Below are 17,421 nucleotides of genomic sequence, written 5' to 3'. Positions count from 1 at the left end.
GGAGCCGGCGAGGCGTCGGGGCGCGCAGAGGAGCGCCCCAGCCCTGGCGCCCGCTGGGCCGCGGGACTCGTGTGTGGCCTGAGCGCCGGGGAGCAGGCGGAGGCGCCCCTCCGTCCGGGTTCTGGGGGAGGCGGCGAGGGGCTCCACGGCGGCCCCTGACCCCTGGCCACCATCCTCACGCTCCTGCTCCCGCGGGGGGGATGTCGCGGCCCGGGCCTCGAGCGCCGCCCCGGCCCCGGGGCTGAGCTCCGGACCATGTCCTCACGCAGCCCCCGGCCCCCGCCCCGCCGCTGCCGCCGCCGCCTGCCGCGCCCCTCCTGCTGCTGCTGCTGCTGCCGCCGCTCGCACCTCAACGAGGACACCGGCCGCTTCGTGCTGCTGGCAGCGCTCATCGGCCTCTACCTGGTGGCGGGTGCCACGGTCTTCTCGGCGCTCGAGAGCCCGGGCGAGGCGGAGGCGCGGGCGCGCTGGGGCGCCACGCTGCGCAACTTCAGCGCGGCGCACGGCGTGGCCGAGCCGGAGCTGCGCGCCTTCCTCCGGCACTACGAGGCCGCGCTGGCCGCCGGCGTCCGCGCCGACGCGCTGCGCCCGCGCTGGGACTTCCCTGGCGCCTTCTACTTCGTGGGCACCGTGGTGTCAACCATAGGTGAGCGGCGCGCCCCGCGCGCGTCTTTCCTCTCTGCGCCTTTCACCGGCCGCGTTTGCCACTGCTCGGCGGCTCGGTCCGCGTCCCTCGGTTCCTCCCTTCCCTTCTGATGTCCCTTTGCGGACTTTTGTCTCGCCCTCTCCCCTCCGCCCGTCCCCCTCCTGCTGCCTCTTCTCTCTTCCCCGGCTTGCGCCGCCGGAGGAAAGCCCAGCTCTGGCGCGCGCTCAGCAGTGACTCGCCTGGCAGTGTGGCCGAATGGGGAGAACCTCACCCGGGCGCCGGGCAGCGCGGGGCTGCCTGCGCTCCAGCACTTCTTGCAGACTCCATGACGTGACCTTGGCGCGCCTCAGTTTTCTCCTCTAAACGAGGAGAAAATGTGAGGATATGTGTCAAGGGCCGCTGTTTTTTTTTTTTCCCCCTATTCTCCGCCACCCTCCACCCCGGGCCTCAGTTTCCTCACACAGATGATTTCGAAAGCCCTTTCTCCGTCCACTCTCAGCATGTTTATTTCCTCCTCTTTCACACCGTTTTCCTTTCTTTACCCTGCGTTTTCCCCTCAGCGGCCTCTAACCTTTTTACCCTGGGGAGGGCGACCACTTGCCCCAGAAGCATTTTCCCTAGATCTCCTTCCCACCCGCTTCTCCTACAGTCTACACTGCCCCCCTCCAAAGTAAAGCCTGTTAGTCGGAGGCCCGGACTTATGCTCCCTCCCTTGGTAACCCCCCACTCCCCAGCCTCTTCTCCAATTTCGTGACCTCTTTCTTTGTTCCCTCGCCACTTTTTCCAATCAGTGGTAGTGCCAAGGGATAGCTGGGAACAGGGATACTTTCCCTATACTTTCCATCATCCCTTTTCCCTATTTTTGTCGTAAACAGTTCATGTTTTTTCAATTTGACAAAAAATGCTGTGTAAATACTCCTCAGCCCCCCCCCCACTCCTCCCTCTTTGGCCAGATTGCTGCCCTTGAGCTCCTGTGGGGAGATTCTGGAGCCACCACTGCTGTCCGCCCCACCACTTCCCTCCTCTCTTCTCTCACTCGCTTTCCCATGTCCCCCTTTCCCTGGGCCCTGGGTGCCATGTGAAACACAGCTCTCCTCCCCCACCTCAGTTACTCACCTGTGTAGAGTGCAGAAGAAATACAAGCTTCTCACTTTGGCAAGACTGTGTGTGTCCCCCACTCCTGCTTGGACTCCCAGGGTGGGAGAAGGCACTTGGCTGGTCACACCTCTAGTCATCCCGAGGCACTGTCCCTGGTGGTGCAGTTTTGGAGGAGGGGGCTGGATTTGCTGGGCTGAGAAGTGAGGGATGTCATAGACACGCCTTCCGTGGGTGGGTTCTGGGGTGGTTTGGTATGCCAGCTCAGAGACAGGGCAGGGACTGTAACTGACCAGTGTAAGCCACCGCAGATGGCTGTTGGAGGCAGGGAGAAAGGCTGCATCCATGTGCAGAATATGAGCAGCTAGAGATGTCTTTCTGAGTGTATATGTATAGTCTATGAAAGGGCTTCCTTGCCTTCTATGATTTTTCATGTGTCATGCTTGATATGATTATTTTAAATAGAAAAGGCAAATATGGCCCAAGTCCAAGGCACACACAAATTGGATAAAAATACCCTTTAAAAGCTATATCATGTTGTTATGGTGATAGAAGATATAAAATGACCCCCTCAAAAAATCCCCTTTTAAGAGCTGCATCAAGTTGCTATAGCAACTAGAGTTTTTTTTAAGTGCTTTAAAAGTACTAAGGATGCTTAGTCCTAGAGGATGACATCATGCGTTCGTAGCTTGCAATTGATTTGCGCTCTTCCTCTTGTAAACACACCCTTTTGCTGTCTTCCACCTAGAGGGACCTGTGTACATATTGGGTGGTCACAACATTTTTTTCCCAGTGGCATGCTCTGGCTTCCTAATGGAACCCACAGGGTAAAGGGGAAGCTGTTTGCAGTATCCTCTTCCCCTTCAGGCCATGAGTCCATCCAAATAGGGCCTCATTCCAGTGACCTGTGGTCTCTATGCCTCTCTGATGAGCTCCATCAATCTTTTATTCACTGCCCTTTTGGATGCAGAGATTCTGAGGCCAGGCATGGCTTCTAAAGCTTCTCTCTCTCAGCTCTTTGCACAAAATTAAGTCAGCATGTTGGGAAATTGTTCTATTCCTCAACCTTTAATCTACTGGCAGGATTGGCTCTTTAGTCAAGCAGAAAGAAACTATGTTCTCTTTCTTGATTTGTGTTTTCAGATATAGGCAAGCAGTGTGGGAAGGCTACACTGAAGCATGTGGCCGTGTTACGAATGACCCAGCATGTTGCTTCCAAAATCTGCAAGGAAACATTCGAACCAGCCTGTGGACAGCTCAGGGTTGAACTAGCCCTCTGCAGGGGTGCCAAGATAGCCATACAAGTAGCAGGGGCTCTACTGGTTAGCCACCTGCTGGGGCATTCTGGGGCAGTGGTTCAAATTGGTCACTTCTGTCAGTCAGGGAAGTTCTGCTGAATCCACAAGTAGCATGATTGGCATTTCAGCCTTCCCTTTGCAAAATACACTTGGATGAGATTTAAGGAAAGACCTGCATAGGTCCATTTCTCTTCTGCTTACATAGTTTCTTTGCCTTAAATTCCCTGAGTCTTCAGAGACAATTATTATTACTGATGCTTTTTTGGGTTCAACAGCTCAGGGAGCCAGAGCTCATATCCAAATGGGCAGTCAGGATTCTTTATCTGCCACCTCATCGAGTGAAGAGGAAAATTAGCATATACTCATTTTTATTTGATGAGTGAATATCACAGTGTGTTTGGTTCATACAGTAGTTTGAAATTCAGGGGACCAAAATGATTTGGTTCAGCTATTTATACTGCCTAATCAAACAGGACATTTATGTATATGTGTGTGTATGTGTGTGTGTTGTGTAGACCCAGCTAAATGATTCATCTAGACTTTAGTATAGAAAAATCCTTCCTTTATTCATTCCATAAATATGATGTATTGTATATATCAGGCCCAGTGCTATATTTTGAAAGGTTAAAGCTTATTCTACGTGGCAAAGGTTAAAGCATATTCTAACATGAGCAGCTGGATTGTAGCATTTATGAGCAGCATGTCATGGCCATCCTCACTAAGGGTTATTAAAAGGAGACCTTTGGTATAATCTCATATGGCACAGTGTTAAGGGACTTGTCCAAGGTCACACAGTTAATGAGGGGTTCAGCTAGGTCTAGAAACCAAGTATGCAGAGTGTGTTCCCCCAATTTCATGCATATAATTGGTGGAAACAGTCTTGTTCGAGACTGAAGAGTTTGATAAAGGTTGTGTGTGTGTCTGTCCATCTGAATGAACGTGTGTGTGTTCTGACACCAGGGCAGGGACTGCTCTGATGGTCAGGCTATCAAATCATTAAGCCCAGGGAAAACTTGAAGAATCAGACACATCTTGTAGGTCATACAGGTTAGAAGCATCTGGCAGGTTTTAGCTGGGCAGGCAAGAGCCAAGATAAAGAAGGTCAGAGATAGGGGCACTAGCAAGGAGATATTCTGGTAAACTCTGGTCCAAGGACAGAAGCCACTTATTTTCTGCCTTTTTCTACACTGTGTGTGTGTGTGTGTGTGTGTGTGTGTGTGTGTACATGCTCACTTGTGCATTCACAGCTCTATAGGCTCTTAAGAGTGCCTATAGAGGAGGAGAACAAGGGGCAGAAATAGGCCTTCAATGAGTGGAATACATAAAGAAAGTTCAGGTGTGGCTGTGTGTACTCAAGGGTAGTGGAACACCACAATGAGATCAAATATTTATCCTGGCATTTGGTTTGAACAGGGCCCCATGTCTAGAGCTGGACAGTTTGCAGCTGTATAGACACACATGTGTCCATACAACACAGACCCGGTGGGAAAATTTTACCTGTGATTATTCAGCAGTGGTTGAGACAATTTGAGTAGCGCAAGCAAAATAAAAATCTACTTTGTGGTCTAAATTATTTATACTGATTACTTACACTGAACTGAAATCCTGGGTAATTATTATTTCTCCCATTTATGCTATGTGACATAGTCCCTAGGGGTTGAAATCAAGTTTGTTTTAATGTGAATGCATCCATTTATTCATGCCTCCATTTAACAGACATCCAAGACAAGCATAACTCATCATAGGGGTATGAGTGGCCTTTGGCACATCAGTATCTGTGTCTCCTGTGATTACATGAACTCCTAAAGATAAAGATGGTGGCTTGTGGTCTTTTAGTACTAAATAATATTCCTGGAGGCAGTACTCCAGCTCAGAGATATTCAAAACCATCCAAAGCGTATTAACCTATCATTTCACATCCTAAAGGATGTTTTATTGGTTTACTTTGAAAAGATTAAAAGGAAACTCTCCACTGGGGTTTTAATTATGCATCTGCTGTCAGATTTACACATAGGAAAGAACATATTTAAAAGTCTTTCTCAAATGGCAGCTTGATATAAACAGAAATATTTTTGCTTCCTTTTATTAGGTTTTCTGGCAGCGTTTTTTAGCTATAAAACTAAAATCATGCCGCTGTAGACGGGATGGTGTAGGTATAAGAGCTGTCACTTTTGGCACTGCATAATTTAGCTTGCTACTTTCAGAATTAGGCACACTTAATTATTCAGCCATGAGATTAGTAACAAGTCCTAACTTTTTCCCCCTTTTTCAACATAGATTTTTAAAAAAATGTTTTTGCTACAAAGGAAACTAAGACATTATAAGCTCAGAATGTCACTACCACATTTACATTGGGCTTTCTTCTAACATGTATGTAATGCAGCTGGAGGTGGTTTTGATATGAGATACATTATCCAGAAGGAAAGGATTACCTTTCCTCACTTTTTTCTCTCACCAACTATTTTTTATTGAAAGATGATGCTATGGCAGCTTCGAAGGACATTTAGAGAAAAAATATCTCGTTAGATTTGAAGCTCTGGGTGGAAGGCAGAAAATTCACTTCCATTCACTACTCCATTCTTGCACCCAGCCCATAGTAAACCCTCAATAATTATTTATTAAATGAATAAAAGAACAAGTCACTCGTAATATCACTGCCCCAACATAACTCTCTTCATTTTTGCAGGTTCCCCTGCAGTTCCTTGTCTATATTTTTTGTAGGAAAAAGAGAAGGAACTAACTGATATGTGCTGAGCTGTTTTCCTTTTGTTAATGTTTTATCATCAATGCTGTTCCTATGTTCTCACATAGCTTTTACAGGCTGATTTCAGTGGGTGCATAATATTCCATCTAGTTGATGTTCTGTAATTCATTACCCCTATTGCTAGGTAGCTGGGTGTTTCCCAGTGTGGGGCTATTTTGAGTAATGCCACAGTGATCATCTTTATGCATGTGGCCTTTTCTTTAATATCTCCTTGGGATGACTTCCCAGTGGTGAAATTGCTGAGTCAGCGGGTATTGCTGTCTTCTGGTGCTTGTGGCCAGCCTCGCTGGAGTGAGAGACTGGTTTCTCCCTAGCTGAGCCTACGCCTCTACAAAGCCTAGCAGAGATTCGACAGCTATCCAGCTAATCGCTCCATGGAAACAAGCCACACATCCACTTGGTTTTCTCTAGGATCACACTCAGTTCCAGGAGCTCAGCTGCCTCCTGAAAAAGGCTGTGGCTTTAGTGTCTTCAGCCTTCCTTGCTTTAAAGAGAGCTGCTTCCTTTGCGAAATTTTGGGTAAGTGGAGAAGGGCAAGATGGAGAAACAGATGTGGGCAGCTGCCAGGCCATCAAAGACTAAGACAAGAAGGGCACCTGGACCCTCTTTCTCCTGTGCCCTGGGCTCCTGGGAATGGTCCGCCACTATTCCTGGATCCAGCCAGCCAAGAGGGAGCATTCTTCCACTTAGCCCTGACCATGCCCAAGGGCCCCAGCCTTGAACAGCCCAGAATTGTGCCAAATGGAGCAAAGATACACCCTAGAGTATTCCAGCTGAAAGCACCATAAAAATCCTCCAGAACTTTCCAAGCATTTAAACCATTTTGTCAACAAAAGCTAACAAGCAGCCCATTATAGAAAATAGGCAGCAGCAGAGCTGCTCTAATTGGGGGTGGGGGCTGGAGCCCTGACCACTGGGCCTCTCCTCAGTACCCGCCACTCCCCGCAGTCTTCTCTGAGAGCCCTAGAGGACCTTGAAATTACAGGAGCATAGCACTTGCCATGGAGTTAGGGGGTGCTGGTAGAGAGTAAAGAGGGGTACTGAAGCCCCAAGTCACCCCAAGCCAGCTGTTGGCTGCCACCACTGCTTTGAGATTCAGTCCCCAGGAAGTTCTACCCTAAACCCTGCCATTCCCTAGCCAACTTCTGGGTCTAGTTCTTCCTCAGGGGGATCTAGGCCCTCTCCAGACAGGCAGCCAGTCCTGTGGTGGGGAATACTCTGGACTTTGTGAGTGTCACCTCCTCCCTGGGCTTGGCTGACTCCCAGCTCAGGGCTAAGCTCCTGGCTCATTAGGAGGTCAGTGATAACTGGTGTGCCTGGGCTCATTGAAGGATCAAGCTCTGGGAGACCTGCTCCATCTGCTTCTTCCAAATCCCAGAGGACTTGTTCTGAAGTGACCCCAGGATGGAGCATCTTGTAATTTCAAGTTTTACAATGTCTGGATACAATGTGGTTATACTCACAGTAACAGATGTTGCAGACCAAAAAGGCAGGGTAGCATGGAGCAGCACTTCTCACGCTGCAATGGGCATGTGAGCCCCCTGGGCATCTGGGTTCCATGAAGGTTTCTGTTCGGAAGGTCCAGGGTGGAACCTGAGATTCTGCACTCCTCACCACTCCCCACAGTGCCATGCTACTGGTCCCTAGACTGCACATGGGGGAGCCAGATTGTAGAGAAGCAGCGGTGAGTCAGGCACTGGGAGCCTAGACCCAACTCTGCCACTCACCAGCTGCGTGGCTTTGACCAGGACGCATCACCATCTGGTGCCTCAGTTTCTCCATTCCTAAAAGAAGGAAGTGCCTGAGATCACCGAGCCCCTCCCAGCTCTGATGTTCTCATGTCCAGGAGACCTATTCACTCATATCCTCCCAGTGTAGTTCAGTGCAGACCCACCACGCCAGCTCTGTAGCCTGCCTGCCTGAGTTCCAGTCCCAGCTCTGCCACTTACGAGCTGTGTGTTCCTGGAGAGCGGCTGTACTTCTCCTTGCCTCGGTTTCCTCCTCTGTAAAGTGAAGCTCATGATGATTCTTGCTGACAGGGTTACTTTAAAGATTGAAGGCACTAACCTATGTATGCAGTGCCTGGTGACCCTGAGTGGCATTAGCTCCCCAGAGCTGGGCAACCCTGCTAGTGCAGGAGGGAGACCGAGGCACTTCTTATCCCCTGAGGCTCACCTGGCCACACCACCCTGTGCATGGCCCTCTGGTCTCAGCCACCCTGCAGTGTGGCATCTGCCACACTCTAGTTGGCCACTCCCTCTTGGGCATGTTGCTGTCCTATGCTGTTACATAATTGGCCTAGAAGGGTGCTTTTCAAGGTGCTTTTTCTTTGGGTCCTCAAAAGAAATCATTAATCATTCCTCATGTGTGTGGTGCTCTTTTAATTGTCGTAAAGAACATGCATGGTGAATAACTGGGTGCTTCTGCCCCCACCCCAGAGCAGCGCCCTGGGCAGCCACACCTCGGCCCACCCTCCTTGTTTCCCAAGTGTGCTAGGGCCTCTTGGCAGTGCTCAGGCTCAGGAGGATGTCATGGAGCTGAGAGCAGCAGGGAGGCTGGCCGGCTGAGGCCAGGCCCGGCCACGCTTCTCTGAGATGTACCCCGTGTCCAGGACTGCCGGGTGGAAGCCACTGGAGGACGGTCCTGGCACTGCAGCAAACCACCCCACATGGGTGGGAGCCAGGCCGCTGCACCCTGCACCCACTACAGCTCCCTGGGGTGGGTGGAGAAAGCACCAGGGCCCCATTCCCAGGCATAGCACCCTGGGGTAGGATGGGAGCTGGGGCCAGGGAGGCTGCAGAGCCTGCCAGCATGTCCCCTCTCCAGGCTTCATCATGCCAGCAGCCAGGGCCTTTGTTCTGGGGAGTGAAGGGGATGACCAGGGCACCATCGGTCTCATCGATTGGCTCCCCTTCCTGCCACGTGTCATGCTTGCCAATGTACTGTGTTTTTATCTATGTTTACTCAGGAACCAATCTTCCCAAAACCCTAGGAAAGCAAAGATGATATCCCATTTCACAGATGAAGAGGCAGGCTCAGAGAGGTTAAGTGACTTTCTTGCCATCACACAGCAAGTCAATCAGTGGCAGAATAGAGGATCCAGGGCTCCTAGCTTCCCAGGATCTTCTCTGCCAGCCTTGAACCATGCAGTTCCACAGAGGGGGAAGAATCCCAGTCCAGTCTGGAGTCTGCTGGTTTGTTGCAGTGGAGGAGGATCAGGAGGTATCAGCAAGGACTAAAGCACAGCTTAGAGACTCTGGGGTCTGGCTGTGCTGTGCTGCTTGCTGTCTCATGGCTACACTGAAGCGAGGGCTGCCTGCCTTCCATCCCCCACCCAGCCTCTCCATGAAGGAGGCTGCTGTGCAGAGGGGAGCAGGGAGACAGCACGTGCTTCCTGCAGAGCTCACTAGAACTCTGGGAGTTTGTGTTGAAGGGAACTTTGGAGGCCCATTGCACCAAGCTCCTGCCCAGACCTGAGGTCCCTCAGCCTTGCACCTGAAACAGCAGCAGTGGATGGGAAGGGGCGGGACAGAAAACCAAATGCTCAGAAGGTCCTCATTTTCCAGCAGAGAAAGTCTGGGGACATGGCCAGCTCAGGACTCAGCCCCTCAGGGGCTGGTTGTTTTGAGGGAGACTGCCTAAGCTCATGTCCTAGGGACAGACCCTGCCCAGACCTTGGGAGAACACATGACACCAAGCACCTCACAGCGCCACCCCCTCTCTAGCCATCCTTGACTTCTGGCCACCCTCCACCCCATCCCCTCCCACCCTTCCCGCAGCCCTCAGGCCCACGCTTTAAGCCTCTAGGTCATTGCTCATGCTGTTCCCTCCACCTGGAATGCCCTTCCATCTCTTCCCATTTTCTACTGGGTGAACTTCATCTTCAAGGCTCAGCTCAAATGGTGCCACTAGAGAAGGACCCTCTGTGAAATCCCTCTTACTGCCCCTAGACATGTGCTAATTATTTGTTTCTCTGCCAGCTTTTCCAGCTATGATGTAAGCCTCTGTTTAGTGGGATAAGATGTGTCCAAAACTGGCACAGGACCTAGCACATAGTAGGTGTACAGAAAAATTAGTTTCTTTTCTTCTTCTTTCAGATCAGCAGCTATGTCTTAGTAGTGCTTGTCACTGATACAATCAATAAAACAGTAATAACCATAATGGTAACAGCTATGCATTGAATGACTGCTTTGAAGAGGAGCAAGGCTGTAGATTCTGTCAATCATGGAGCATAATGCTTGGCACAAAGTAGGTGATTAATCAACATATGTTGAGTGGATGGAATGAATGAATGAGTAACTGAAAACTTTGGACTGCTAGAAATTAACAACAACAGAAAACTGAGCAAGCTGGGTCCAGGCTGTGCTCCAGGAACCTCCCAGCGCCTCCTCCCACCCCTCCCCGCCCCTGCAGCAGGAGGGGCTGGCTGCACACTGGCCTCTCCGCTGGACCATGGCTTTAACGATCTCTCAGCAGCTGGCAGGTGTGCAGCGGGACAGCCAGCTCACTCTGTCTGGGGCTCCCCTGCCTGACAATGCTGTCTGTGTGGCTCTCTGAGTCAGCTGGGTCCTTGCCCTGACCCTGCCAGGTGCCCAGCAGAATAAGGGTGCCTGGCTGAGCCAGAATCCCTGGAGTGAAACCAAACTAGACAGTCCCAAGCCTCGCTCTTGTCACCCCCGAGGAGTGATAGGCAAAGTTCAGTCCTGAACAAGGGAGCTCTGGTCCCAGTTCTCCCATTGGCTCAGCTTCCCCATCTGTCCCTGGCCATGGCCACATCTCTCTGCTCTATGGAGGCCCCGCTGAATTCTGCCCCTCAGCCCAGGGGTGCCACCTTCTCCCTTCACCTGCCCAAGACACACCCCTTAGAAACTGAATGTTGGCTCACAAATCTGATGGAAGTTTTATCAGTAATGAAATGCAATTCCACAAACCAGGAAAAGCCACCCCCACCTACACAGCCCAGCACCATCACAGTGCCTCCAAAAATACTTGGGGAAGCTTTTGTCAGAATTGGTTGTCCCAGCTTTCTGGAAAGTTTCAGTTGAGATAAACGCAAACCCTAAATCACACGCCGCGTGACTTCTCCATAATCCTTTCCAAATGGCCATGATCTCCTTCCCTGCTGCCAAGTGTTCTGAATTCTGAGCGCCTCGTGTAAGCCTGTTTAGCTGCTAACACCAGGACCTGCCAGAAATGCTGCAGGGACAGCCGAGGCTCGAGAAGGAAAGGAAAACACAAACCTCTGCCCATGCTGAGTTTGTTGGCATTTCCTATAGGGCCAAGATGCATTTTGGAGGCCATGCAGTTTTTGATTGTTGGGTTCTTGTCTAAAACGGAAGGCCAGGAAAGAAAGCTGAGATCACATGTGAGCCAATTGTGAAGGAGGTCTGGCAGGGCCGGTGGCAGGCAGGCAAGAGGTCCCTGCCTGTGTCAGCGTGGAAGGAAGTGAGGCTGCAGGGCCTGGCCCTGCCAGCGCCTTCTCCCCGTCACTCCCCACACTTCCCACTGGAACAGCCTGGAATCATCTGTGTGACTGTTCAGCATCTGCCTCCCTTGCCAGACTCTGGATTCCTGGAAGACGAGCACCCCGTCTCCTCTGTCCCCCCGCCCCGTATCTCCCATTGCCTGACGCAGGCTGTGGCACATGGGAGGGACTGCAGAAATATTTTTGGAATAAATGTACATTTGAATGAATGGCTGTTTCTAAATTCTCAACTCTACCTAGGCACCTGTTTTTAAAAAAGTAAAATAAGAAATCCCCCACTTGCAAACCAGATGATGATTCACTTTGTAAAAGAAAGCTTCAGTTTTTGAAGGGATTCACTCCAGGGCTTCTGTAAGGAGCCAGCTATAGCAGAGCATTTAGAGCGAGATGTGACTTGCAAGCAGTGGGTCAGGAACCCAGCAGCTGCACAAAGTCCACTTTGCTGCCAATTCTACCTTCCCTCGAGCTCCAAGTCCCTAAGGCAGCCCAGTCCCTAATGTCACATTAGTAAGCAGTACACATGACCAGAAGATGATTCGGAAGAGTGCATGACAAGAGCTGAAGTGGGTTGCATGCCCTGTATTAACCAGAGCTGTTTGGGCCTCCTGAGCAGTCAAGCAGAGATTGGATTGTGGGCCTAACATACGGAAATTGCCTTGCAGAGCTCCTTGACCGGCGAGGATGCATTATTCATGTCTCCATTTTAAGAATGGAGAAATCTGCATTGCCAGGAAACAATTTGCAGTGCGATATAGCGGTTAGGGAAAGAGTGCTGAGGGCCCTGGTCCTGGGTTTGAATTTTAGCTCTTAGTCTGTTTGCTGCTGTATCGCAGAATACCATAGACTGGGTAATTCACAGAAACAGAAGTTTATTTGGCTCATGGTTCTGGAGGCTGGGAAGTCCAAGACTGAGGGTGCTGTCCTCTGGAGAAGGGCATCCCATGGCAGAAGGCATCACATGGTAAGTGGGAGACAGAGAATCAGCTCAAACTCATCCTTTTATCACTAGCCCACTCCCAGGGTAACCAACCCACTCCTGGGATAACAACATCAATCCTTTAATGACAGCAGAGCCCTCATGACCTAATCACCTCTTAAAGGTTCCACATCTTAATACGGATACAATAGCAATTCCATTTCAACATGTATTTCGAAGGGGACATTCAGACCATAGAGAGCTCTGTCGTTGGGGTTGCCAGCACATGTCTCCTGCCCATTCATTGAAGTCCACCTCATCAAGTTCCTCTCCAGTCCTCTCCAGTCTCCCACAAGTGACCCATCCAAGACTCGGGCTCCTTGACAGTCTCATCCACAACAGTGCTTTTCTCTGCCCTGTGCTAGCAGGTCACATGGTTCTGTGCTGTTGCTATTACCAGTAACCATGCTGCCTTCAAAGTGTTTGACTCTAAGCATTTCACCTTGGACCATCACCTCCCATGCTTCTGGCTTCCATCCTCTGTTGTCCCCAGTTCAATAATCCTTCAGCTGCAGGACCTACAGGTCATTAACACCCCCACTCCTATGTTTCTACCATCTTTGGGCCCCCATTTCTTTTTTAACCCAGCTTAGATTTACTGTCTCTGCAGGGACCCCTAACTGCCTTGCCCCTGCCTCCCTCTGTTGTACCCCTGTCCCCACTCTGCCACCATGAAAATGTCAACTTCCCACCTGTTCTTCACCCGCCCCCAAGCAGCTGAATATGGCTAGAGAAAACCACGCACTGATGCCAACTGGCCCAACTTTAACTTAGTGACCCTGAGTACCAAGACACACCACACTGGCAGCCCCCCAACACTTCCTACTAGTCAATTCCCCACTGATCCCCCATCTTCCCACCTTCAGCCTCCCATAACCCTCACTCTCTGCTAATGACCTTTCCTCACACCACACTGAGAAAGTAAAAGTAATCAGACAGGGACTCCCTCATCTTTACACCCCCAAATCCACCCACCATGTGGCACTGCTTTCTCTCCCATGGCAGTGGAGGAATTGTCCACTCCCAAATGTCTGCTTCACTGGGTCCCACTGCCTTTCTCAAGGACTTAGTTCCTGCCATTACCCGCTCCCCTGTGCATCATGAGTTCACACTCCATCAGCATGCAAATGTATATTTTCCTCCTACTTGATAGACCCCACCCTTGACCCCTGCACTTCCCTCCAGCTATGTCCCCATTTCTCTGATCCTGGAAAATCTCTCAAAAGAGTAGCTAACATTTTCCCTTCCTCACCCCCCTCTCTCCTGGGTCCACATCAAGCTGAGTCCAGCACCCCCTTTCCAGTGAGTGTGTTGTGAGGCCCCCAGTGGCCTCCTTCCTGGAAATCCATGATGACTTCCCTGTCCTCATCGTAGCATCTCAGTGACATTTGGCGTGGCTGACCATCTCCCCTCAGAATCCTCTCCTTGACCCCCCACTGCTGCTTTCCTCAGTGTCCTTTGCTGGGTCCTCTCCTCTCTGTGACTTCTCATTGTTGAAAGGCCCCATGCTCAGTCCTCAGACCCTGCTCTCTGGACAATCTCATCTCACCTGTAGGGAAGGAAAAACTTTTTTCCTCCACTTCCTTAGTTTCAATGACTGTGGCCCTAACTTAAACTGACAAAAGACAGATTAACAGAAGAAAAAGTTTATTGCAAATACATAGGGAGGCCTTCGTAGAAAAGAAGTGAAGACCCAAAGAAGTTGTTAGACCCAGAGGCTTATATACCATTTTAACAAAGAGTGGTAAATAGTGAAGAAATGGAGATGAAGGAAGAGGACTGTGGGCTTCTAAGAGTTGTAAATTGTGGGAAGGTAAATATGGGGGGAAATTAATGGAGGATAAGAGCTATTTTAGTGAGGTTTGTTAAGCACACTCAATCTCAAGCTATCTCTCCAGCGATTAAGAGTATGGGAGAGGGGATGGGACACCTTCACAAAGGGAGATTTATACCCTGTCTTTAGGTAGGAGGGTATAAATACCCTCCTTAGGAGGGTAAGGAGCTTTTCCTGCATCTGCTGCTTCTTGATTGCATACAACTCAAAGTAATCCTTATGCCAAAGTGGCATATTTGGGGATGGTGTACTCTGATCCTCTTCACACCCCACTGCTTTAAACCCCATCTATTTTGTGGATGAGTAACCCTAGTCCTCCACACTAAGCTTCAGAACCACAGGTCCAGCTGCCTACTTGACATCTCCACATGGATATCTAATACGTGTCGAAACTTTAAAAAGCTCACAATAGAACTCTTGATTCCTGCCCTATCCCATTCATGACTGTTTCCCTCCCCGGTCTTCATCACCTCAATAAATGTCACTCACACAAGGCATTTTCCTGATTCCTCTTTCTTCCTGACCTTCTGTGTCCAATTCATTATCAAATCTTACCAGCTCAATCTGCAAAATGCATTCTGATTCTATCCACTTGTCTCCCTGCCCATCACTATCCAACCATCACCGTCATTTCTCACTGGGGCAACATCAGTGTTCTAACCAACCCCCAGCTTTCTCTCTGGTCCTTGACAACCTGTTCTCCACACATGGCCAAAGAGATCTTTAAAAGCATAAGTCAGGTCAAGTCCTTCCCTTGCTTGAAACTCTTCAATGACTTCCCATTGCACAAAGTCTGACTCTTCATCGTGACCAGAAGGCCCTGCATGATCTGTTCCCTCCCCCTCAGCCTCACTGGCACTCCTTTTCCCTTGGCTCAGCTCACTCCAGCCACACTGGACTTTTTGGACCCTGGGCATTTGCACTTGCTGTTCCAGCTCCTGGGAGTGCTTCCCCATGAGTCGTAGCATGGCTGACTTCTTTTCAATCACATTCAAGCCTCAATGTCTAAAGCCAAAATGTTACCCTTGAGGAGCCTTCCCTGGTCCCTGAGTGCAGCAGTCCCCCCTACTGCCCCCACTCGCTGTCTCTTGCACCATCTGTCTTAATTATCCTTGGAGCATATGCTACCTTCACAAATCATCGTGTTCAAGTATTTTCTTGTTTGTCACCTGGCCTCTGCTTACTCCCTGCCGCATGAGAACAGGGTTCTTGTCTCTCTTGTCCACTATTATATTCCCACTGCCTAGCACAGCACCTTGTGTTTGTTCAATAAATGAATGAAATTCCCAAATTTCCATTTTAACATCTGTAAAATAGGAATAATAATGGCACCTACATTACATCTTATTGGGAGATTTATATGAGACAGTGAATGTCAGTACTTAGTCTGGCCCTGGTATTTAATAAGCACTCTAATGTGGGCTCATGTTTTTATTAACATTAATAGACAATTTGGCTGAGGTCACACAGTGAGTGGCAAAGCTAAACCCTGAGCTGAGTTCTCTGACCCCAAATCTTTTGCTGTTTCCAGCATGTCTGATGCCACCCCTAAGGTTGCAGGGTAGGTGGGCCTGGGGGAGAAAAGTGAGAGGGAGGTCAGGACCAGCCTGCCTTACTCCTGTTAAGGAACAATGATTGGTAAAACTGCTTCCAGAGGTTAAGATCATACTGGAGGACATTGAAAACCAGGCAGAAACGTTTAGGCTTGGAATGGAGCAATAGGGAGCCATTGTGGCTCTTGAGTAGGGGTGTAGTGTGAGGATGAGTGTTTTAGAAGAAGAATCTGGCTGTTTAGTAGCTATGTAGTTATGCCATTAAGTCAGTCAATCTCATTAGTCTAAATTGTTGGTCTCTAGACTGCCAGGGAATGACCAGACAATTGTGAAGTCCCTTGTTCGGCTGTTCACTCAAGCATTTAAGTCAGCCCACTGTCGGATGTCCCCTCACTTTGTCAAGAGCTTGCACGTCTCTGTGGGTGGTCAGTCCTTGAGGAATACATACTTGGTTTGTATATTCAGCTCTGTACTGCTACGTGATCCCAGACTCACTCAAGCGGTTGCCAACATGCATTGTTCCTCACGAGCTCTAAGTGGCTCACGATCTGCAGTAGTTATAATTTCACAGCTATTAGTGTATGCACTTTAAACAAAGAGTGAGCAGATTCTGGCATATTAGACTTAGGAGCTGTATATAAGTATTTTTAACAATAACGTCTACCTCCCAGGATTGTGGGGAGGACCCTTGCGTATTGTAATAGCCTGAAAGCCAGTAAATGTTTGTTCATTTGCTTATGGGGCAGCCCAGGATGTTGGATATTTGTGTGCAGAGTGAATTGGGTAGAGGGGAGTAGGGATGGGCTGGGGATCACGTGGCCTTTGGAAAGGAGCAGAAGAAAAGGAGTGAGAGATATGTTTTCAGGGGCTGAATGGCAGGGCTCAGTGACTGGCACTCACCACGAATCAACATGACCTCTGCTAACCTTGGGTCTTCTTGCTCTCTGTTCCTCTTCCATTTCTTGGCATCAAGTCCACCCGTGAATATCCAGGGAAAGGGCCTGACTGTGGGCCTGGAGATTCGTGTATGTGTCTCATAATGGGAGGAAGGCAGTTGAGGATGCTGCAGCCGCATAGAAGCTGGGGAGGGAAGCAGGCTGAGGCTGGAGGAAGCTGCTCCTCCAACTCTGGGCTTAGCAGGGCAGTCCTGATCGCCCTCCCTGCTCAGAGATCGCCCAGGGCATCCTCCTATGCCCTGCAGGGGCGAAAGGCACTGGCAGGTGGGAAAGGCAGCAAAGGTAGGTGTGTAGTGATGACCTTAAATCATGGCGTATTTGTCCCTAGAATCTCCTTCACTTCCATCTGAATTCCTGCTTTATTTCTTTTTTAATGTTTTTCCATTAAAAACTTATTTTATAGCTGTTCATGACTGCAGGGCACGCTAACTGCAGACTTGGAGCCAGTACAGCACTCTGATTAATTCTAACCCAGTTCCTGACCTTTTCCTCCTCCCCAGGGCTGGGCAGGGAAGAAGGAGAAGATGTAGACCCAGCAGAAAGAGGCCCAACTTGCCTAAGTTACAGGATTGGATCTGCAAGGCCCTGACCTCTTCTCCCTTGTAATGTTTCCATGCTTTTCCTGTAATGCTGCTGTAGTGAGACACACGTCATTCAGAGCTCCTTGCAGCTCCTTGGAGCTGTGCACAGGGCATCCTGTGCCTGGAGCTGAAGCTTAAACCAATAGCTGGCCTTCTCCAGAACTAGCACCAAAATGTTTTTATGTATCAAGGAGTCTAGAACTGGAGAGCACCAGAAAAACTTGAGGTATGGA

At 49.8% G+C, this 17,421-nt stretch overlaps 1 protein-coding gene across 1 annotated transcript in view; it reads left to right on the top strand.

The window, feature by feature from the left end:
- The first annotated feature begins 233 nt into the window (after positions 1–233).
- The window catches only part of KCNK12 (potassium two pore domain channel subfamily K member 12), a 45,206-nt gene continuing 28,018 nt past the window's right edge, over positions 234–17,421 (top strand). The window contains exon 1 of the mRNA XM_045549555.1: positions 234–646. Within this exon, the coding sequence (XP_045405511.1) occupies positions 256–646 (391 nt within the window). The 5' untranslated portion in view covers positions 234–255. The remainder of the gene's footprint in view (positions 647–17,421) is intronic.

This window comes from Lemur catta, chromosome 4 (genome assembly GCF_020740605.2).
Source record: "Lemur catta isolate mLemCat1 chromosome 4, mLemCat1.pri, whole genome shotgun sequence".
Classification (NCBI taxonomy): Eukaryota; Metazoa; Chordata; class Mammalia; order Primates; family Lemuridae; genus Lemur; species Lemur catta.
Note: the sequence above shows the minus strand (reverse complement) of the source record. Positions and strands in the feature narration are given on the sequence as shown.